The sequence below is a fragment of the Lontra canadensis genome, unplaced genomic scaffold, assembly GCF_010015895.1.
Source record: "Lontra canadensis isolate GAN:19392208 unplaced genomic scaffold, GSC_riverotter_1.0 scaffold61, whole genome shotgun sequence".
NCBI lineage: Eukaryota > Metazoa > Chordata > Mammalia > Carnivora > Mustelidae > Lontra > Lontra canadensis.
Genome location: NW_022631055.1, coordinates 1,313,223 through 1,336,840, shown reverse-complemented (window position 1 = coordinate 1,336,840; position 23,618 = coordinate 1,313,223). Strand labels below are relative to the sequence as shown.

The window sequence follows — 23,618 nt, the reverse complement described above, 5'->3', positions numbered from 1 at the left end:
GTCTGGCGGCATGTGGTTAGACAGCCCCTGTAACAGCAGTCCGGCATTTGACGTGGTCACCTAAGAGGTGGGGCCTCTGGCGGGGGCGCCAGGAAACCCCGTGGGCCGGAGCCTTGCTTTCCTTTCCGATCCGCCATCTGCGGTGAGTGTATGTTCTCGGGCGTCTCTCGGGCCAGCGGCGTATCCGCTGCACTGTTCTGTGTTCCCACGTCTGACCCTCCTTCCTTTTCCTCAACCTCAGGTGGAACCGCCGCCAGGATGCAGATTTTCGTGAAAACTCTTACGGGGAAGACCATTACTCTCGAGGTACGGGTCAGATGGCGTGAGGAAGTCAAGGCCTGAATAAGAGCCTGAAGTGGAGTCTGGGACTCCCCCCGCTTTCTGCCGTAAAATGCGCTTGAGAGCCTGGGTTCCGAAAACTGTCCCTGAATTGAGGGTTGTTGGCTGAGTAGGGGCCTAGGGCTGATTTTCGAGATCTGAAGTGCGGGTTCTTAGCTCTTTAATAGTTCCGACCAGTTAGCCAAAGGGGGGGCCCGCGGTGGGGGGAGGGAGGCGCTCCCACCGGTGGGCGCGAGCACGTGTGGCGCAGCCGCCGCTGTGGGACCTGGGCTGGGCTTGGCTCAGGAAGTGTGCTCGCCGGGGGCAGTCCTGGGTGCGTTGTCTGCTCCCTCGGTGAGTGGTCAGCTTTGCTGGGGTAGGCTTCAGCTCTCCACCGGCTAGGTTCTGTGGTAACTTGCAAATTGAATTGGGCGTTTTTTCTAGTTTTTTTTACTGTGATATCGGTATTTGCATTTTTAATCTCATAGGTTGAACCCTCGGATACAATAGAAAATGTGAAGGCCAAGATTCAGGACAAGGAAGGCAAGTAATATTTTCTAGTTCAGGATATTAACCTGTACCGGCGCCAGCATAACTACTGGGCATACGTGCTGTTCGTGGGGTGGGAAGATGTCGGATTGACAAAGTGAAATGCTTTTGAAATAATAACAAATGTTTGTGAGCCTGGGGCCAACCAGGGCTGCTCTTCCTAATTGTGAACTTGGGCCAGCTATTTTAATTCTCTACCCTGCTTCATCCATAAAATGAAGGTGGTAGTAATATGTATTAACTGTTATTGGGATTAAATAAGGTCAGTTGTGCAAGCGTTTAACATGCCTAGCCTGTAGTAAGAATTCAGTGAGTGCTATTAGTACCCTTTATCTGAGTAAGGATTATCCATAAATCTAAGCAGATGCCCTTGTTCTGATGTGACTTTATTTTTTATTAGGAATTCCTCCTGATCAGCAGAGACTTATCTTTGCTGGCAAGCAACTGGAAGATGGACGTACTTTGTCTGACTACAACATTCAAAAGGTCTGTTTGGAGGAAAGAGCAGTCCTTTAAATGTAAATTTTCCTTTGTAAGTTTTGATGAGCACACAAAAGTGGGGGATAATAACGTTAGCAATAGATTCCTAGGTGACTCTTGCATTAACATTGCAGAGACACTGCTATAGTTTCTCACAGCCTGGATTGTGTAGATTGCATCCCATGGTGTGACTTAATGTGTTCTTAAATCTCCCTATAAACAAGTAGTTGATTCCCCCTCCCCCAAGCTTATCTGTGGTACTGTATTTATCAAATCCAGTTAGAAGGTGTGTGAGGCTAGTTGCCCCTTAGTGGAATATGAGCATTGATTAATTTCATCCTCTTCCATTAACAGGAGTCCACTCTTCATCTTGTGTTGAGACTTCGTGGTGGTGCTAAGAAAAGGAAGAAGAAGTCTTATACCACTCCCAAGAAGAATAAGCATAAGAGAAAGAAGGTTAAACTGGCCGTCCTGAAATACTATAAGGTGAGCCAATGTAATAAAAACGTTTCTGGGTGCCTTGTTAGCACAGTAGGCAGCGTGTCAGTCTCATAAAAACGTTTTTATCCACAGATTAATAAATTTTGTTTGCATCTCTGGTTCTAAACTTTCTATTAAATTTTTGTTTTAGAAATTTATAAATTTTTGTTTTATGTTTGGTATTTGAATAAGGTTCATATGAGGTTCACTTTTAGCTGCTTATTCCAAACTAAGTTCTGATTTTGAAGTCGGATCTGGGTTTAGGTCTTAACTCTCAACCACTTGAAAGGCAAGACTTTAATGGGCTCTGAACTATTTTGTTGTGATAATTACTAGTGAGGATTTTGAGTGCTTTGGTTTTAAATACAAAAAACTACACTTTTGTGATATTAAAGGTTGAATTTTGAGTCACTTAGACTTCAGAATATGTTGTAAAATTATCTTAACAGCAGGTTTGTACTTATTTAGGTGGATGAGAATGGCAAAATCAGTCGCCTTCGTCGGGAGTGCCCTTCAGATGAGTGTGGTGCTGGAGTTTTTATGGCTAGCCACTTCGACAGACATTACTGTGGCAAATGTTGTCTGACTTACTGCTTCAACAAACCAGAAGACAAGTGATTATATATGAGTTAATAATAAAAGGCATGAACTAATGAACATTTAATTGTTGAATTTTATTCCAGCAACTTAGAGTGGTTTTAAGTATCCAACTGATGATCACACCATTTTGATAAACTATACATACTTTGGCAGAAAAATTAAGGTTGTATTTAATACCGGTTATCTAATTAAGTAAAAGCCAGTTTCTGTCAGTTTTTTTGTCCATACTACTGAAATTTTGGACCAGGTAATTCTTCGAGGACTGTCCTTGTGCATCATGGCCTCTACCCACCTGATGCCAGTAGCACACCACCCATTCCCACCACCAGGTATATCCAGATTTGCCAAGTGATCCCTGGCATGGTGAGGAAGAGGGAGCTTCCCCCCTCCACTCCAAGAAACACTAATTTGTATGAACTGGTGTTACATCTTGGTTAAACAAAGACTGTGATTCATTTGTTTCATATATAAAACATGTAAAGGCTAAGCTTTCAGTAGTAAATTAGACATCCTGAGTCCCTGGGTGGTTTGGCTGGGATGGATATATGCTATCTACATACAAGGGTATATTCTGTAATGTTGAGTGTGAAATCTTGGAATTTTAAACACTTTCTCCACTAGTTTGTTAACACTGAAAAATAAAGTTTTTGAGAAGTATTTGGCACCATATTTTGTCCATAACTAAATTCAGGGAGGTTTGCTTATCTTGATACCACTCAACTAAAACACGGACTTGAAGTTTATTATAAAGTGATTATATTCTATGGCACACCAATAATTAATTGCCTTTTACCACACCATTCTTTTCAGGATTTCTACTTGGAGTCATGCTTAAATAAGGTTTCCTATTTCTGTAGTGTTTTGACAAGTTATCCATGTTAGTATTTGGAGTAACTAGTAGGGTATTTTTTGACCAGAAGTGGTGAATTCTTACCTTCACTAAAGCAAAACTAGTTGCTCTCTACAATAAAGCAAGACATTTGTTTATAGTTTTTAATTTATTTTTTTAAGTAATAATCCGCCCAGCATACGGTTTGAGCCCTGGGATTAAGAGTTAATATGCTCTACCAGGCACCCCATTGTTTACATTTTTTTTTTAATATTTTATTTATTTATTTGAGAGAGACACAGAGCATGAGCGAGGAGAAGGTCAGAGAGAGAAGCAGACTCCCCATGGAGCTGGGAGCCCGATGCGGGACTCGATCCCGATCCCGATCCTGGGACTCCGGGGTCATGACCTGAGCCGAAGGCAGTCGTCCAACCAACTGAGCCACCCAGGCGTCCCATTGTTTACATTTTTAATAAAATTTTAAAATCCTGGATCCCAGGAAGTCTTGGCTGGAAATTGTTTTTCTTCATAACAAATAATTTCATCTCCCACTTTAAATTCTATCTTTTCTTCACTCAAACTGAGACCGCAATCCATTCCAGTTTTGATGACTGAAACGTCATCTTTATGGTGTTTCAATGAGCTTAATGAACCTTAAAACAGAAAAAATCCAAGGTACATATATATGCAACAAGAAATAAATACTACTAAGTGCTATACAGCTGGTATTGAAATTAAAACTGAAATTCTTGAGTTTTACGGTCACTTTAAATGACAACTAAATACTATGGAAAATCCAAAGGAAAATGGTTTGCTGTAAACAAGACAGGGTTTGCAGTGAAAGATAACTAAATCTCCCATTTCAAAGGGACTTTGCAGAGGACTGGCATATTCAGGACTTAATGAGATAAACTCCGCAAAAGACTACAGGCAAAGGTCAAAAGGAAGTAAGCAAATACAGTGTTGCAGAAAAGTACAGAACACAGCTAGAAAGGTAGTTTTGGGGCCAATTTTTAGAAGCTTAGAAAATTAGATTCCTGACTTACTAGGATTATTATTATAGGTTATTAGAACTTGGAGGGAGCCCATCACCAAGACCAGGTTTGAGTTCCCAAGAAGGAATGGCCTGAACAAGGATACGGGAGTGAACGATTCTCCGATGGTTATACAGAATACGGTTTTGGTGACTGGATCTGATGTCTATTAGAAACAGACTGTGATGTTGCTTACCCTTCCAAATAAGCTCTCCATTACGGATTAATTTAAATTTTTTTTGTTTTTCTAACTGTCCCTTTTGGACTCTGCAGCCAGCCACAGGAACTTTCTTCTTCCCTTCTGTTACAGAAAAGGTAGCTAATATAGAAGCTTCACCTTAAGAAAAAAGAATATTAAGTACACAGAAAACAAAGATTCTAAGAAATACATAATTTCACATATTCCGCATGGCAAGAACGGAAGTGAGAAAAATACAAACTCAAGCACAGATAGAAATCCAAGTTTTCTTTGATTCTGCCAACTTTATTTTCCTGACCACTATTAGAAACATAAACATGAGGGGTTCCTGGATGGCTTACTTAGTTAAGCCTCTGCCTTTGGCTCAGGTCATGATCCCAGGGTCCTGGGATGTAGCCCCTGAATCCCAGTGGGGAGCCTGCTTCTCCCTCTACCGCTCCCCCACTCCTGTTCTCCCTCTCAGTCTTGTGCGCACAGTGGCTCTCTCAAATAAAAATCTTAAAAAAACAAAAAAAAAACCATGAAATCCCTGGGTTTTCTTGGAAAAGAACATCACAAGAATACATGTTTGCCAAAAGAATAAACAAAAGAAAGTGGAATTCATTTTCTTAGCTGAATAAAATGTATTAGAAGATTATAGTTTACTGTCTGTTCCATTAAAACCTACTTTTCAGCTGTCCCTCTATATTTTCTCAAAGATCATCTGTTGGGACACCTGGGTGGCCTGGTCAGTTGAGCATCTGCCTTCAGCTCAGGTCATGATCCCAGGGTCCTGGGATCGAGTCCCATATTGATCTCCTTGCTCAGGAGGGAGCCTGCATCTCCCTCTGCCTGGTGTTCCCCCTGCTTGTGTACTTTCTCTATGACAAATAAATCCTTAAAAAAAAAAAAAATTTGTTTTTAGCTGACTTATTTTTATCTCCCCATGGGTAATTTATATCCACTTAAGAATACTAATTCTGTGACTCAAGCTTAATTTTTTTCACTGAAAATTAAATTATCATCATGTTTAACAGGTCAGAAAAAAAATCTAAAATCTCCGGACCGTAAGAACAGAGAAAATGGTTAAGTAAGTCTCATAAATTTAGGTTTCCAGCTGGCCAAGGGATATGCTAGAAGAAAGTTTTTAAATACGTGATACTTAAATGTAAAGTTAACCATCTTCTCATGGTGGATTTCCCTGCCAGCTTCCAGGACAAAAATCAATGGCTTCCTCCACAGCACTATATATAATCTTTATCCTCCCCATTACGGTCTAATTTGTACTACAATTAGTTGTTGATGTCTAAATTTTAGGGCCTCTGTATGCTCAAGGCAGAAGCACAATGTCGCAGATGGCAGGTGTTTACAATACATATGTAGTTACACTGAATAGATCCATAGTAGTCATTTTTTTCTACAACACAGGATATATATTGGAACAGTGAAGATATTTCAACAGTGAACTACATTTTCCCCTAAACTTTGCTTTCAAGTGTTATTTACAGCACCTAAGATAAGAATTTTCAAAATTCAGTGAACACTCACCTATTGCATGCTCTTCCACAGTGCACGGCAATCTGCTGCTCAATTCCTCCTGCAAATCTTCAATCAGGTGGTAAATGATTTTGTGAAGTTTAATTTTTACTCCTTTTTTTGCAGCAGACTTTAGGATAACATTGCCTACATTCACATTGAAGCCATATATAACACCTGGCAAGCAGAAAAACAATAAAGTAACACAAATACTGCATTAAACACTTCTTTCAAGTAGAAACTCAAATCTAAATATTGTTTTATTTGCAGGGCACCTGGGTGTCAGTGTCTGCCTTCAACTCAGGTCATAATCTCAGGGTCCTGGGATCGAGCTCTGCATCGGGCTCTGCTCAGCGGGAAGCCTGTTTCTCCCTCTCTCTGCCACTAGCACTACCCCGCCCCCGCAACTTGAGCTTGTTCTCTCTCTCTCTAATAAATAAAATCTTATAAAAAATAGTTTTATTTCCTTCTATGTAAATTAAAAGCAAGTACGGAAAATGAGAAATTCTGTAATTTTTTCTCATGAAAACTTATTAGTTTCCAAATTAATGACAAGATTTTATAAATTATCATTTAATAAGGAAAATTATGATTTTTAAATCCATCCATTTAAGAGACAAAAGTGCCCATAGTATGCAAGGCAGTATGCTAAACACAACTTTGATTCTTATACCAGAGAAATAAAAATTGATTAGGGCTGAAATACATTATTTTAATAACTGTATTACTAAATTATAATCTTATTGTCTACAACTTTTTGCGGGTTACTCATAAGTATTAATTTGCCCAAAAGATGGTCAATAACAGTAACTTAATTGGTAAAGATCAAGAGTTATTTTAGAAATGAATTTCCATGGAGCTGACCATTTTACCAAAGAATCGTGTATTTATGGGCACATGGGTGGCTCAGCAGGTTGAGTGTCTGACTCTTAATTTTGGCTCTAGTCATGATCTCAGGGCGGTGGGATGGAGCTCCACCCTCTGCAGGAATTCTGCTTCTTCTCCTGCCACTCCCCCTGCTCACACACACTCTTTTTCTCTCTCAAATAAATAAATCTTAAGAAAAAAAAAAAAAGTATGTATTTAACTGCAAATAATTTGGAGGGAATAAAAAAGTACAACACTGTTGAGACGCCTGGTTGGTTCAGTTTGTTAAGTGTCTGCCTTTGGCTCAGGTCATGATCCCAGGGTCTTGAGATCAAGTTCCACTTAGTGCTCCTTGCTCAGTGAGGAGCCTGCTTCTCCCTCTGCCCACTCCATCTGCTTGTGCTCACTCTTTCTCTCTCTGACACATAAATAAAATCTTAAAAAAAAAAAAAAAAGGCAAAACACTCTTACCTTAAGTGAAAAAAAATAATGCAAACTACTTAAGAGAAAAACACAACCAAAGTGTGTTTGAAAGTCTTATCATTAAGAATTCATTCAACATACTATCAACATTTCACAGTATAGCGTAGGCCAGTCAGTGCCTAGAAAATACTTGGAATTAACCAGCATTACTAAACATACCTTTTCAATAGTACAGGTAACATCTAATTTTAACCAAGTCCAGTCATGAGGTAGCTCCTTTCTAAGTGATTCATTAATTACTCAATAAAATGTTGGTGCTTTGCTCGATAGACTTAAAGTGACAGTCATGAGTCACCTTTTTGTACTTTTTGTATATCATAAGTTCAACTAATAAACAGTCCCCCCCGCCTTCTAGACATTTAAAGCTAAAAACAGCGCTCGCTTTGGAAGCACATACACTAAAGCTAAAAACAGCTTTGAATTTAAGAGATAGGACTTGTAAAATTACCAATAAACAAAAAACAGGTAGACAAAAGTAAAAAGATGAAGTGCTGAAGAGGCTGATTACAGTATTAAGAGCATCCAAGTCTAAATAAAGGATAACCAACCTTGGACTGGGTGGGGAATTGGGAGGGGGCAGAGGACAGTAATCTTCAAAAACCAAACCAAAACAAAACAAGAAACACTACTGAGGCTTGAGAGTTCCCGAAGGTTGCAGTACAGGGACAATGAGCAGAGCTACGGCTGCAATACTGCACATTCCATTCGGCTCCATGGCTAGGGCTCCACTACAGCAGGAAGGGGGATGCTTCTAAGGGTAAATGGCAGATTGACTAGCCAAGCAACAAAAGACAGAAGCAAATGGTTCACACTGTGTTCTAGGGAACACAGTTAAACCAATAGCAAAGAGAATCCTTACCACGAAATGTTTCAGCAAGGTTAACATCATTTTCACTGACATCACCCACACCAAAATGTACTAATTCAAGTTCACACTCATGTGAAGCATCATAGGTATCCATGATGTTCACAATGGCCTCAACGGAACCATCAACATCACCTAAATGCAGCAGAAGTTTAAAGTTACTGGTGTTAAGAGGCATTAACAGACACAGAAATGACAAAAATCTATTAAAAGCCATAACAGGAATGCCATTTACCACTAAATCCATTTTTATTTAGGTTTAGCATTATAATTATCTATTTAACTTTAAATAAAGTATAATGAACCAAATGTACATTTACAACAAAATCAGCAAGAAAAATGTTTATTAAAATCTCCTCCAGGGGCGCCTGGGTGGCTCAGTGGGTTAAGCCTCTGCCTTCGGCTCAGGTCATGATCCCAGGGTCCTGGGATTGAGCCCCGCATCGGGCTCTCTGCTCAGCAGCGAGCCTGCTTCCCTTCCTCTCTCTCTCTCTGCCTGCCTCTCTGCCTACTTCTGATCTCTGTCTATCAAATAAATAAATAAAATTCTTTAAAAAAAAAAAAAAAAATCTCCTCCAGTAAGGGATGGGCAAAAATGGTGAAGGAGGGCAAAGGCATGAACTTCTGGTTACAAAATAAGTAAGTCATGAGATGTAACATACAGTATAACAACTATAGTTAGTAATACTGTATTACATATTTGAAAGTTGCTAATAGAGATCTAGAAAAAGTTCTTATCACAAGAAAAAAAATTTTGTAATTATGTACGATGATGGATGTTAGCTAGACTAACTGTGATGGTCATTTTGCAATATATACTAATATCAAATCATTATGTTATATACCAGACACTAACATAATGTTATATGTCAATTACATCTCAATTAAAAAAAAAAATCTCGGGACGCCTGGGTGGCTCAGTTGGTTAAGCAGCTGCCTCTGGCTCAGGTCATGATCCCAGCGTCCTGGGATCGAGTCCCGCAACGGGCTCCTTGCTCAGTGGGGAGCCTGCTTCTCCAACTGACTCTGCCTGCCACTCTGTCTGCCTGTGCTCACTCTTGCTCTCGCGCTCTTGCGCTCTCTCTCTCTGACAAATAAATAAATAAAATCTTTAAAAAAAAAAAAAAAAAAAATCTCCTCCTGGGACACCTGGATAGCACAGTAGGTTAAGCATTGGACTCTTGGCTTTGGCTCATCAGGTCATGGGATCAAGGACTGTGTTGGGTTCCGAGCTCAACGTGGACGGAGCCTGCTTTACTTTCTCTGCCCCTCTCCTTCTTTCTCAGTTTCTCTCTCAAATAAATAAATAAATAAATGTTTAAAAAAAAAACCACACACTACCCCTAAATGCCAAAATAATTTTAGCTTAAATTTAATGGCCCAAATTGTGAGAATGAAAAAATACATATATTTAAAAAATTAGTTTTAAAGTACAATCTTTCTAAAGTCACCTTTAATAATTATAGGAAGAACGTGTGAATCCCTTTCTTCTTTCTCTTTTGCCTTCAAGGGTTTTTGTTCTTTTCTTTCTTGGTACTTTAGAAAGGATCTCTCCTTCCAGTGTACGTTGCCATACTTCTCACGGGCTTTCTGATGTGCTTCTTGGTGCTCCTTTCGCTTTTCTTCTATTATTTTTAGATCCTCTTTATTTTTCTCCTGTTCCAGCTCATACTTTCTCCAGTCAACAACTGCACGTGCCCTTGGCTTTACAGGGAAAAAAAACAGGCATTATTTAATTAAATAGAAACCAATAATTTATGCATTATATTTTTCCCCAACTTAGCTTAGCTTAACTCCTATATAAAACTTTAATCTGGGAGCTTTGTGTGTAACAGATGATTTAATTTAAAAATATTAGCTCAAGTTTTTAAAAATTCTATAGCCAAAATCTAAAATGGCACTACTGGCCCCCTCACAGGCCCTTATAGTCTAAAAGTATTTGTTAACATAACTATACTTATTTGGTATGACATTAGAGATTAATACTTAAAACCACTGTTATCATATCGAATATGTAGGAATTAGCTTAATATACCTCAGATTCTACTTCAAGAATTTCATCTCCTGCAGAAGGGAGGTCTCTCCAGCCTACAATTCCCACTGGCATGCTGGGGCAGGCTTCATGGATTGTTTTTCCATTCTCATCAAACATTAAGCGTACTTTTGCCCAACTCTTTCCAGCAACCAGAATCGAGCCTTTCCTCAAAGTTCCTCTTTGAATTATAGCTGTAGTAACAGGACTAAAATGAAAAGAAATGTATATATTCTTAATGCTATAATCAGGATGTAAGAACATTTTCTTAAGTAGAGCAAAGATATCTTTATGAGACTTAAATATATATATACATATATTATGTACACACACGGTTTAATCCCACTTCCCATGCAGGCTTTCATACTATAAAAACATTTCTACTTAATTGCCAAAAGGTGGAAGCAAACCAAATGTCCATCAACTGAAAAATAAAGAAAATGCAGTATATACATACAATGGAAAATTATGCCAGCTTAAAAAAGAAGGAAAGCCCTTTCATATGCTCCAACATGAACGAACCTACCTCAAGGACATTATGCTAAGTGAAATAAGCCAGTTAAAAAGGACAAACACTGTATGATTCCACCCATACGAAGTATCTAAAGTAATCAAAATCACAGAAACAGAGAACTGAAAGATAGTTGCTAAGGGCTGGGGAAGAAAGGAGAGGAAATTAGTGTTTCACAGGTATGCAGTTTCAGTTTTACAGGATTAAAAAGTTCTAGAGATCTGTTGAACAGCAATGTGAATATACTTAATACTACTGAACGATATACTTAAAAATGGTTAAGATGGTAAATTTAATGTTATGCTTCTTTTATCACAATTTTTTTGAAAAATGGAAAAACAAAACCATTTCTTATAAGCGTATGGTAGTGGAAAGTGCAGATAACTGAGTGTTCTGACAGAAACCTCATCCTCTTTCTGTAACTAATTTGTTAAGCAGTGAAACTTCTTGCTGATAGGGAGAAAAATTAAAGAAGAAAAGAGCAATCCAAAGACCTTCTTATATATTATATTAATGGGGAAGGACATAAATAATCTAAGAACCCTAAAATGCAACAATTACTATTTCATTCCTATTTGTTGGTCTATGAGGCTTTATTTACAAATTCAGTTAAGTCAGTGGGAAAAAAAAAATTCAAACTGAACTACTTATGTCATCTAAATGTGACTAGTAGATACATAGAGATAGTTGCTATGGTCTACTAATAACTGCATCTTTTGTTCTATGTGCTAGTGCAATAAAATGCTTTTCAAAGCAAATGCTTTGAAAATATTGTTCATGGGGCACCTGGGTGGCTCAGTCATTAAGCATCTACCTTTAGCTCAGGTCATGATTCAGGGTCCTGGGATCGAGCCCCACATCAGGCTCCCAGCTTGGTGGGAAGCCTGCTTCTCCCTCTCCCACTCCCCCTACTTGTGTTCCCTCTCTCGCTGTGTCTCTCTGTCAAATAAATAAAATCTTTAAATAAAAAGAAAAAAAATATTGTCCATGTCTAACAATAAAAATAATACACTGTTATATAATCAAGTCTTAAAAACAATGAAACAAAATTATTAAAAAGCAAGAATTTTTAAAGTCCTACCCTCTTCCTTTGTCTGTGAAAGATTCTATTACTGTTCCTTCTACTGGACCAGTGGAATCTGCTTTCAATTCTAACATTTCTGCCAAAGCAACTGTTGCCTCTGCCAAAGCCATCAGATTATCACCCTGTAACAAAAAAAAAGTGTTAACATACAATAATAAAATATTATCTGTAAATTTATATACGAAGGTCAGAAAGCCAAACTATTCTTTACAGTTTATTATATGTTTCTCTTTAAGCATTAAAAGCATGAATTATCTAATTAGAAAGGAAGCAAGGAAAGGAGGAAAGGAGGAGGGGAAGAAGGGAAAAAGGGAGGGAGGGAGGAAAGAAAGGGAAGAAAGAACAAAGGAAGGTAAAGCAAGAAAACCTGATCCAGGGACAGATCTTTCAAGGAAGAATGGCCACTAGTGTGCTCTTTAATACTCTTTCATAAACATATGCTTCATTCATTCATTCATTCTCTCTCCTCCACATGTCTCTACTTTCTTTACAATGCTATTTTGCACTTGAAGTTTATCCAACTGAACAAGCTTTCACATCTATTATTTCATTTGATCAACTTAAGAATGCTATGAAATAAGTATATCAAACATTACTTACTCTTATTAAATAAATAAGGAGAAAAAGTATGAACCAGACCCAGGCTTTAAGATATACTCTGTAATCACCCAGCTATACAATCTTGAAGAATCACTTCTCCCCCCTGGATCTCCTTTCCTCAACTGTAAAACGAGGAAGCTAGATTAGATGACTGTTTCACCTTTAATGATCCAAGTTTACTATGCTTTCTACGGCTCCAAGATCACACAGCTGATTATGTGGAGATGGAACTGACGGGCAAGGGATTTTTCCATTCTCTGAGTCAGCTAAGGGATTGTTCAGTTGTCAGAGTATAAAAAAATAGGATAAGTGTAAACAAAGCTGATAAAATAACTTGCTCACCTATCCACTTATTACTAGTATTTATTCCAATTTACAAAATCCTGTCCTGAAAAGCAGAGCTAGGCTATTTCTTTGCATGAAGTGTCTTCTATCTCTACTTGGAAAAAAAGGCCTCATCTTACTTCCTGCCACTCCCTCCCAATTTCCTCAACTCCCCAGAAATCATCTCTGCCCTGACTCCAAGTGTGGCTAAGCAGCTTTACATTTATCTACTCACCTCCTGGTACCTGGGGAGAAAAGGTGACCATGCCTTCAAATGTTTTAGTCTTGCCACATGGCTTTCAGAGTGCAAAAGCAATCGGGGTAGAGTGGAAAGATAACAACGCAAGGTAGCATTTTATGAGTTTCAGAGAAAAACAGGCATGGCTTTACTATTAATGGAGGCATGATTGCTAAGCATCTTAGAGGTAACAAATTTAGGAAAATTAAAGATAAAATGAGACGTAACTAGAGGAAGGTGGCTAAATATAGTATCATCCTTCAGTGAATGAGGAGAAAAAAAGTATATTATGTACAAACGATGGAATATGGCAAGAATGGACAAAAAAGGAAATGTCACTTAGCAGCAACCTGTATAGGATAAGAGAATTGGAAAATGCTGTCATACAACAGATACTCAGCTTCCCTGGTGTTTTTTAATCAGAAAATAATAATTGGTCACTGAGAAGACAATGGAATTCATCATAAATAACATAAACTTATAGCAATTTAATTCACAGAAACACTGAATTAATCAGTAACAACAAACTGAACCCAAATGTTTTTATCTTTGTATTAGTGAAGTTTTTGTTTAAATCTCCCTTAAATGCCCTAAACCTATATTTTTTCCACTATAGAAACAAGTACTTTTTATTACAAATTGATTTCATTTCTGCTTAAAAAAGTCTTTAGCAGCCTACTGTAACCCTATCCTCACATTCACCATTTGTTCTCATTCTACATATCTCATAATAAGAAATGCATTAGGTATGGGGGCTCCTGGGTGGCTCAGTGGGTTAAAGCCTCTGCCTTCAGATCAGGTCATGATCCCAGGGTCCTGGGATTGAGCCCCGCATCGGGCTCTCTGCTCAGCAGGGAGCCTGCTTCTCCCTCTCTCTCTGCCTGCCTCTCTGCCTACTTGTGATCTCTGTCTGTCAAATAAATAAAAATCTTAAAAAAATAAAAAATAAAAAAGCTAGAAAAGCATTAGGTATGGACTTCTCCTGGACACTATTCAGCTGTGTAACCCTGGACTGGTGATCTGCCAAAGCAAGGTGATGATACCAGCTTTGCCTAGTACTACAGAGGACTTCTAAACAACAGAAATGCTATGTGTCAAGATGTTGTTTCTGGGCACTTTCTGCATTAGGTACAGCAGGCCCATCTGGACACATCATCTCTGAGCTGCCTGCATTTACCGTGAGTGCAGAGATGTGCACTGCTTGGACATCGCCGCCATAATCTTCACAGACCACGTCATAAGCTAGCAGTTCTTTTTTCACTTTTTCAGGATCAGCCTCAGCTTTGTCACATTTGTTTATGGCAAGGACGATAGGAACTAAAAGAGAGTTAAAAAGAGAGCAGATGAAGACACCTTCAAAGCCAGGTATTGAGAGTGAGACACCAAATTTTTCTGGCTTTCTCTTTACTCAGTAGATGTACTAAGCTAAAAGACAGATCTCAAAAAACAAAACAAAACAAAAAAAAAACGTGCTTTAGACCCCCTTTACTCTGCCTTCTGCACATAAGGAAGGATTCTGGATGTGAGATGTCAAAACTATCATTATAAGCAGATTCTGAATTAAGAACAGATACCTAAGATGATAAAAACCAACCAAACAAAAAACAGCATTTTGAGTAGAGAAAGGCCTATCTTTTAACCTAAATGTAATTATCAGCAACTACACTGAAGATAATCTCCAGGCAAAAAAAAAAAAAAAAAAAATTAAGAGAAGATTTTAATCCAATTCTAAACTACTAGATCATCTGCAACTAGCTATTAAGTCATTTAAAGCCCGACACTGCATTCTGAGGTGAAACTAAGTAGCATTATTATACACTTTCTTTTAGGATTTACAGCAATTCTTTATTCATACATACTCATTGAGTATCATAGTAGAGTCTCAATAAATGTTTGCTTAATGAATGAGCCAAATAATCTTATAATCTACTTGTCAATATTAAACACACCCTCACATTAGAGAAATTGCATAAAATGCTATGAGATAATTCTCTGGTTGGGAATCAACTTTGTAATTTCCTCAGGTATCAAAAGAAGGAAAATTGAAAACAGACACAAAAAACTCATACAATCCACAAGCTACTATTATGAAAAAGTACATTCTGTATGAATGAACTGGAACTTAACAGGGACAAGAGAACAGGTATAGAAAGCATGATGTAGGGGTGCCTGGGTGGTTCAGTGAGTGAAAGTCTCTGCCTTCAGCTCAGGTCAGATCACAGGGTCCTGGGATTGAGCCCGGCATCGGGCTCTCTGCTCAGTGGGGAGCCTGCTTCCTCCTCTCTCTCTACGTGCCTCTCTGCCTACTTGTGATCTCTGTCAAATAAATAAATAAAATCTTAAAAAAAAAAAAAAAAGTATGATGTAAGAAATTCATCCTATCTCAACTACCTGCTTTATGCAAATCCCCAGCAAATTTATCACTTTCCTCTTTTTGTTATATTCCCTAGAATCACTATGAACATAGTCCATTCCACTAAGGCAGTTTTGAAGAATTAAAAAGGCAAAAGTAATACTGGAAACTAGAAGACCAGATTCCAAATATGGAAAATTTTCTCGTGCCAACAAACCTAGGGGAATATGATGCATGCTTCATCAGGTACATTTTCTCAAGAGAGCAGTTATTTTCTCAGTGGGTGTAGGGTCATATCAGAGTAAGAATGAATGTACAAAGTATGTGTGTGGAGGGAGTGGCTATTACTAAAGTTTTTAAATGAAGAAGCAAGAGAGAAGATAGCTAAGTGATTTTCTAAAAGTTCAATTTTATACCTTTGACCAAATAAGAACTTATTTTAAGCATATGAAGGAGAAGTTTCTCTTTACGTTTTTTTTAAGATTTTATTTATTTACTTGAGAGAGCAAATGAGCATGAGTAGGGGAAGGAGCAGAGGGAGAGGGAGAAGCAGACTCCCCACTGAGCAGGGAGCCAGACTCGAGAGTTTATCCTGGGATTTCAAGATCATGACCTGAGTCAAATGCAGATACTTAAATGACTGAACCACCCAGGCACCCTGAAAAGTTCCTTTCCGAGAATTCCGGACAACAAATGAACAAGGAACAATAGAATATCACCACTTTGCAACTCCTAATGTATTCAGATGATGGATACATAGAAGTTTATTATTCTGTTCTTACTTCTGTAACTGTTTAAAATTTCCATGATAAAAATTTTTTAAAAAGTCACTGGAAGCCATTAAATTCTCACACCATGCCAAGTAAGGAAACAGTATTGGAAGGACTGTATTTGTGATCCCACATACCCAGTTGAATCCTACTACACTCTTCTTAGTAGTTATGTCTGTGGGAAAACAATTCAACTGTCTTTGAGCCCTATCTGTAAAGAGGTGTAATAATCCTGGGATTGCCAGAAAGATTATATGAGCTCCATGTAAAGTGCCCCAAAAGAACGACTTTAAGTAGAACTTTTTTTTTTTTTTTTAAAAGGCAACTTCTTTCCTGATATACGTAAGTCAACCACATGGTACCTTGAGCATCTTTGGCATGCTGAATAGATTCTACAGTTTGTTTCATCACTCCGTCATCTGCAGCTACAACCAATATGACAATGTCAGTGACCTGAGCACCTCTGGCTCTCATTGCTGAGAAAGCAGCATGTCCTGGAGTATCCAGAAAGGTAATCTTTTCCCCAGAAGGCAGAGAGACTGTGGAAAGAGAAACCCAAGAACACTGAGGACTCAAATATGTACTTTCTTAATACAAAGAAATACATGTGAAATTATCAAACAGAATCAACAATTCTTAAAATGACTTATTCTTTCCATTAATCTTAATCAGGAACAATACAGATCATCATTTCACACTGAAAAATAACAAAGCAGTGAAACCTTTAGGGTTTTCCTTCCATGTAATAATTTCAAACTTAAACTCTTTCTAGAATATACTTTTCATAAAAAAGCAACTGGTATGTATCAATTCTGGAGAACAGAGCAACAGTTAATAGGCAGTCTCCCCTTCATTAGCAAACATCAGCTGCACAACTACCCTCAGCAACAAATGCTATTTAGTATATGGTTAGAAGCTTAGAATTTGAGCCCAAACCCAGCCTTGAGTGTAAATCCTGGCTCTGCCACTTACTAGCTGGATACCCTCAACAAGTAGCTTAAATCTACACAAGCCTCAGCATCCTTATCTATAAATAAGAATATCAATACCTACCTCATGATGTTGTTGTGAAGATAAAAAAGATAAGGCATATAAATAAGGTGCTCACCACAGTGCTGGGCACTTGCTAGGTGCTCAATAAATACTAGCTGTTATTTAATTATTAACAATGTTATCAAAACCTAGCACTGAAGAACTGTAGCCTCATTAAACCAAACTAAGAATGAGCCAGGATAAAAAAGGTAATATCATCTTCTTCCTATAGAATGTATAAAATAAGCCTTATTAACCAACTGCTCTATATTTCATTAGACCAATGGCTTTAAGCTCTAGGCTCCCCTTTTATTTTGAGTTTGTCTATCTCATACTGTGACACTCGGTTTAAGAAAATAGTATGTGGGGGTCCCAGGCACATTGTAAGATAATGTGTGTCCATACCAAGAAAGGCACCAATGTGCTGAGTGATGCCTCCAGCTTCCATTGCTGCCACTTGAGTTTTTCGCAGTTTGTCAAGTAACGTCGTTTTCCCATGATCAACATGGCCCATTATAGTAACAACTGGGGACCTTGGGGTTAATAAAGCTGGATCTGCCTGAGGCCTACAATTAACAGCAAAGGAGTTTCATTTCTTAAGTATCTTTATAGCCAGTAAATTGGTTTGCAGTCATCTCTGTGCACTACCATTAACAATAAAACCCAACATTCAGCTTTGATTAGATAGCAGTATCTTCCTCTTCCATAAATGCAATGACCTATAGCAAAATATATGACTGCCCGTGTACAGTTGGCATCTTCACAACTATAAGATTTTTAAGATTCAATAAGACTCAATAAGATTTTTAAGTTCAGGATCAATATACACACTCAGCAAACTAAGAAATATAACCCTCAGAGTTTTATAACGTGAATATACTTTCCAATGTTTTAAACACTTTGAAGAAAAATTTAATCTATATTCCACATCAATTTAACTGCAAAAAAATTTTAAGGTGTATCTTTCCATTATAAAGTGTGAATAAAACTATGTGGTTTCCTTCCACCAATATACAGGGTTAAGTTTTACCTTCTTACAGCATCTTTATTTTCTCTGACTTTGTCCTGTTTTAATTTGCTCCATTTTAACTTCATCCCCGCCTTCTTAACTACTTCTTTGATCCAGACTTCATCTAAACGTGAGTATGCTTCTAGTGAATCTAAGTCAATAGCAGTGTTCATTAAAGCTTCATATACACAATCTGGGTGGAAGAGATAAGACCTTTTAGGATCATGAATTAAATGTTCACAAAAGTGACCTCTATTAATAAAATGTCTAAATATGAACAATACACTCAATGAAAAGAACAACTATATAAGCTGTTCCTCTAATGTTAACAAATCATAAACAAGCTGAAAGAAATTAATCTTTAAAATATGATTCATCTATATTGACATTGCTGCATTCATAAATATTTGAATATTTATGTACTATAAGAATCATCTGAGCTACCCATAAAACATTACAGGTTGTATACATTTATACTGAGCAGTTTATCACAGCCTAGTTCTTTGAAAACGTGTAGTTACACATGTCATGCATGTCACACACATATATAAATGTGTATGTATATATAGTCAATTCTCATTATTCATGGTGGGTATGTTCTATAAATCCACCACGAATACTGAATTAACAACTACTAAACCATCATCCATGGGGAAATACAAGGTTAGGTTCTTCCAGTTCCCAATCACATCTTCATTAGCCGATCAATACATATTATGTGTTTCTGTTTCAAGATATCTTACTTAATATATACTGTTGATTCAGTAATGCTGAACTCACAGCCAAAAGCACTAAACCCAGTACGTGAACATAGTTTATCTAACACATGTATTTTCTCTGTAAAGCACATTATGGCCTTCTTGCAAGTTAGTAACACTGAACAGCACTTCATTCAGTACTATGCTTAGGAACCATTTTCATCAGCAAAATCAACAAAAAGGACAAAAATGTGAAAACATGACATTAAATAAGCCACAAAATGATGCTTGTTTACAGCATAAGAGCTAAAGCAAAAGGCAAAAGTTGCTTTGTTGAACCTCAGCTAGGAATGTGTGATTGGGCAATTCAAACTTTTCACTGCTCCACGCATGTCCAGGAATGACTGCAAAAGCATTCTGAATATTGATTTGGGGCTATAAATACATTTTAGAGAATTCGGCAACAAAAAACCCCCAAATAATAAGGATCAATTTTATGTATATACACACACATACAGAGTGTCTCAGAATAAACATAACACATATAACTTATTTATTCATTTATGTACCTATTTAGGGTGTCCAAAAAGTCTTGAAATACAGGACAAATATTTACTTATTATTTTTTGCATTTTACTTGATGTACTTTGTTTTCATTTGTCATATTTCCCTGTAGATAATAAATTAATGTATCTGTGATGATAATAAGTAAATAGTTTTATGTTTCTAGACTTTCAATTACCCTTTAAATATATATTTCAAGGAGCACCTCGGTGGCTCAGTGGGTTAAAGCCTCTGCCTTCAGCTCAGGTCATGATCCCAGAATCCTGGGATCAAGCCCTGTATCAGGCTCTCTGCACAGCAGGGAGCCTGCTTCCTCCGGCTCCTCCCCTGCCTGCCTTTCTGCCTACTTGTGATCTCTATCAAATAAATAAAATCTTAAAAAAAAAAATTTTTTTAAATGTATATATATTTCAAGAAACAGATGTGAAAGAAAGGGATCCTCAAATAAGTAGAACACAATTCAAAAAGAATATCCTATTCACTAGTGTGCAGGTAAAGGTTTACTCACAAGACTCTCCAAAAAAAAAAGAAAAAACCTTTCATTATTATAGCATTTCTCAAGTTCCATAGTGCAAATAATCCCACCATGGTTGATTTCAGCTACCAACACGAAGTCAATGAACACAGAGATAGAAAGAGACAGGCAGTAGTGCACTGTTAAAAAAAAAGAAAAAAGTTACTATTAAAAATATTTTCCTGGGGGAGCCTGGGTGGCTCAGTGGGTTAAAGCCTCTGCCTTCAGCTCAGATCACGATCCCAGAGTCCTGATATCAAGCCCCGCATCGGGCTCTCTGCTCAGCAGGGAGCCTGCTTCCCTTCCTCTCTCTCTGCCTGCCTCTCTGCCTACTTGTGATCTCTGTCAAATGAATAAATAAAATCTTAAAAAAATATATTTTTCTGCTGGCACTACAGATATTGTTATAATGAGTGAAAAAAGAAAATCAGAAATTACAGACAACAAAAGGAAAGTTAAGTATATAGTACCTCAGCCCAAAATCCTTCTCTGGACTTACTCTAAAAGCCTACAGAATTTCTGAGAAAGAAGGGTTAGTGCAGATGAGAAAATCTTTTTCACTTTTATTAAAAGCAAAATTTTAGAGAACTATATTTGGCTGGTAAAGAGACAAGAAACTAATTAGAGTTTATGACCTAAAGTGAAAAATACTGGAATGATTTAACATCTTTTTTAAACCATCAGTCTAATTTTCATCTTTGAATGTCTTCAGTCTCACTGCAAATAAAAATGTAGGTATTCCATTTCCCATATTTTTCCTTATAAAATTATCTGACCCACCTATGTCTTTTTCCATTGCTCTGGCCAGTTCCTCAACAGTCATTCCAATCCATACCTCCACCTCCTTTTTGGATTTTGTTGAAAATAACTGAGATTTCTGTGATCTTTCTTCCTATTAGAAATTCAGGATGCATACAGAAGGAAAAAAAAAAAAACTTTAAGTGACAGTATAGATTTATTCTGGAATATCTACCATAATAACAACTCCTATTTCTACCAACAGTCCCATAACTAGTTAAACCTTAGATTAAAATTTACCGTCCTATGCCCCTACTCCACTATTATATACTAATTTCCAAGTAATCAAATTCATCAGCATTAATGAACAACAAACTAGAATGTGCCTTCCTCACAAAGATTTACTGCCTGGAGTCCAGCATTAAGGAATAAAATTCTATAATGACAATATACCCAAATAATATAATAATAATAATATATATATATATATAACATATATATATAATAATAATATAATAATTCATCTCAGACCAAATAATATAGTAACTGATAGAAATCTGTAACTACCTTCTTTGTTACTAGAAGCCTATATTGAGATAAAGCCGCCCCGATGAGCGGGTCTGTTTGCCAGGGCCGAATGCAGAGCTGAGCTGTCCACACCGGGTAAGCAGATGAAAACACATGATTCCACTGTGCTAACCTTCTCTGACCCAGGCTGTGCAGCTGCCTAAAGACAGTGTGAAATCGTAGTAAGTTCTCCAATTTCAGTATCTTCTGGTTCATGTTTCCCCTGGAGAAAGTTTTAAAATAGTATCTTGGTTAATATGAAAATCAAGTTAGCAAATATTAAGTGGATTTCTACTCCATGAAAAACACTGTGCTAGAGTTACAACAGTAAGTTCAGCTAGATTCCCGCCCTGAAAGAACTCATGGCTAATTCAGGGAGATGGAATTTCATACTAACTATTCTGTAGATGTTAACGATCATTATTGTTAATGTACCTACCACAACAGAACTGAAATACAATTTACAAAGTGATTTTTTTTTCATTCTTCAAACATCAACTAACCAGATCACAACTAGAGTGACTTTTCTAAAACGCAATTTTGAACTTATCAGCTCTTTGTTAAACACCCTCCAGTGGCTGGCCATTATCCCCTTTAATGAAAACATGCTATATAAGGACTCATTAACTGCCCTCTGCTAACCTCTCACTTCATCTGTTACTCTTACCGTCCCCTCCCTCCTATCTCCGAGCTATCTCTGACCCCCCTTGTAATTTCCAATGGCTTGTCATCTAATTTTTGAATCCTTGCATATGCTATCTCTACTTGGAACTGTCTTTCAAGCCTCAATATTTTTCCCTCTTCCGACCTCCCCCTCCCCCAAAAAAGATTAGAGTGGGAAGGAGGCGCCTAATAAATATCTATTGAATAATGCCTTTTGAATGTTATTCTTGTAATGAAAGAAGAGTTACCTAAGAGAAAACTGCAACAGAATTTAATAGTGTAATTCAGAACTCAGGAGTATAGTTATTTTCTCCTTGAGTTGTCTTTCCGCTCTCAGTACTGCATTTCTACAGCTTTGCTTTTCACTTTTTAAAGAGCCACTAAAATAATGTAAGATGTACAGGTTCTCTCCTCAACATTTCTTGAGTACCATCTTCCAGGCATTACATTTGAGGATGCTGACTCAAAGTTTAATGAGCCAGAGTCCCTTCCTTCAGAATTTACTGTCCTTAAAAGTTCCAATATAAGATTCTTAGGCACATGAAACACCTCAAGAATGGCACATTTTTAAAAAATCTTACTTAGGTACATGTCCCTGGCCTAAGAAGTAAAGAGATTCATTCCTCTAAGAAAAAGAATTTTAATGAGCCTAAAACGAGATGTAACACGGGCATAAATTAGCAGAATGGAAAGAAAAGCACTCCATGGAAACTAACTAAAGCACAGACAGGTAACTGAAAAACACACTGCGGGGCGGGGCGGGGGTGGGGGTGATAATGCAGGTGTGAAAACTGTTAGGAACCTTACTTGCTACTTATTCCAAGCTCCTCATTTCATAGAAAAGGAAAACGAAGAGTCCAGAGAGGTCAAAAAGATTTCTCCAAGGTCATACCACCAGTTAATGACAGGCCGAGAAGACAGACTGACTCCCAATTCGCTGTTCTTTCGCAGCTAGGCTATCCTCATCACGGAACCCGAAAAGAGATGCTACAAATACGTAGCTGCGTTAGTGGAAACGGCTTAACGTAGGAGCTGTCAGCTTTGGAATTTATCTAAAAAGTAAAAAGAAGTCATTGTAGAAAAACGACGGCCCTCGAACCCGGCGAAAACTTCGCCTGGAACCCGGGCCGGGAAAGCTTGGGTCCTGGGCATGCGGGGCTCGCGGGAAGCGGGAGCTAGCCCGCCGCTCCCGGCCGAATAAAGCTTTCGCTACGCCAGGAGCGGATTCCCGCCGGGATTAAAGCCGTCGCGGAAAGGCTTCTGATCGCTCAGTGTTTATAGTCGGTGCCACTGCCACTTCAGGCTAACAATACACGTCCCCCGGGACGACCCGGCAAGGAAACCCCACTCACTTCGCTGCTACATTAGGCCCTGGGCGACCGGACTCTGAAGCAAAGCGGAGATCACCTTTCGGGCCCAGGACAAAATACGTCAGCCCATCAGTCCGTCCCCGAAAAGGTCCCCGATGGACTTCCGGTACTGCCGGAAGAGGTCCTTCCCGAAAATAGGATCCCCGAATCCGAAATAGCTGCGGCAGCCAGGAGTGGGATGCCGGAGGTTCCCCAGTGGGCGCCCAGAGGTTGGGGGTTGGGGGTTGGGCGCTACTTCAACCTGTGTCAGCCTCCCGGGGACAGCAGTCGCTTCGGCACGTCCCTTCACTTTCTGGAAGTCCCATAGTGCTGCTCTACACTGAGACTTGAGC

The 23,618-nt window shown here is 38.2% G+C and overlaps 2 protein-coding genes across 7 annotated transcripts; one reads left to right on the top strand and one right to left on the bottom strand.

The window, feature by feature from the left end:
• The first annotated feature begins 68 nt into the window (after nt 1–68).
• On the top strand, nt 69–2,481 carry RPS27A (ribosomal protein S27a). The gene is made up of 6 exons (XM_032877757.1): nt 69–142; nt 242–306; nt 807–861; nt 1,268–1,353; nt 1,702–1,833; nt 2,296–2,481. The coding sequence occupies exons 2-6, from the start codon at nt 259–261 to the stop codon at nt 2,443–2,445; spliced, it is 471 nt and encodes a 156-aa protein (XP_032733648.1). The 5' UTR covers nt 69–142; nt 242–258; the 3' UTR covers nt 2,446–2,481.
• Nucleotides 2,482–3,432: 951 nt separating this feature from the next.
• On the bottom strand, nt 3,433–23,330 carry MTIF2 (mitochondrial translational initiation factor 2). Of its 6 annotated transcripts, XM_032877751.1 has the most exons (16): nt 23,269–23,330; nt 22,724–22,968; nt 21,254–21,476; nt 20,729–20,840; nt 18,194–18,365; nt 17,569–17,729; nt 16,494–16,670; nt 14,186–14,325; nt 11,844–11,968; nt 10,255–10,459; nt 9,671–9,923; nt 8,214–8,354; nt 6,017–6,181; nt 4,487–4,627; nt 3,724–3,909; nt 3,433–3,516 (listed from the first exon to the last, which is right to left on the bottom strand). In XM_032877751.1, exons 3-15 carry the CDS (start codon nt 21,467–21,469, stop codon nt 3,737–3,739), a joined length of 2,181 nt encoding a protein of 726 aa, XP_032733642.1. In that variant the 5' UTR covers nt 21,470–21,476; nt 22,724–22,968; nt 23,269–23,330; the 3' UTR covers nt 3,433–3,516; nt 3,724–3,736. The 6 variants fall into 6 exon arrangements, with proteins under 6 accessions (XP_032733642.1, XP_032733641.1, XP_032733643.1 ...); XM_032877750.1 differs by lacking the exon at nt 3,433–3,516 and having other exon boundaries at nt 3,708–3,909; XM_032877752.1 differs by lacking the exon at nt 3,433–3,516 and having other exon boundaries at nt 3,708–3,909; nt 22,809–22,968.
• Nucleotides 23,331–23,618: the final 288 nt, after the last annotated feature.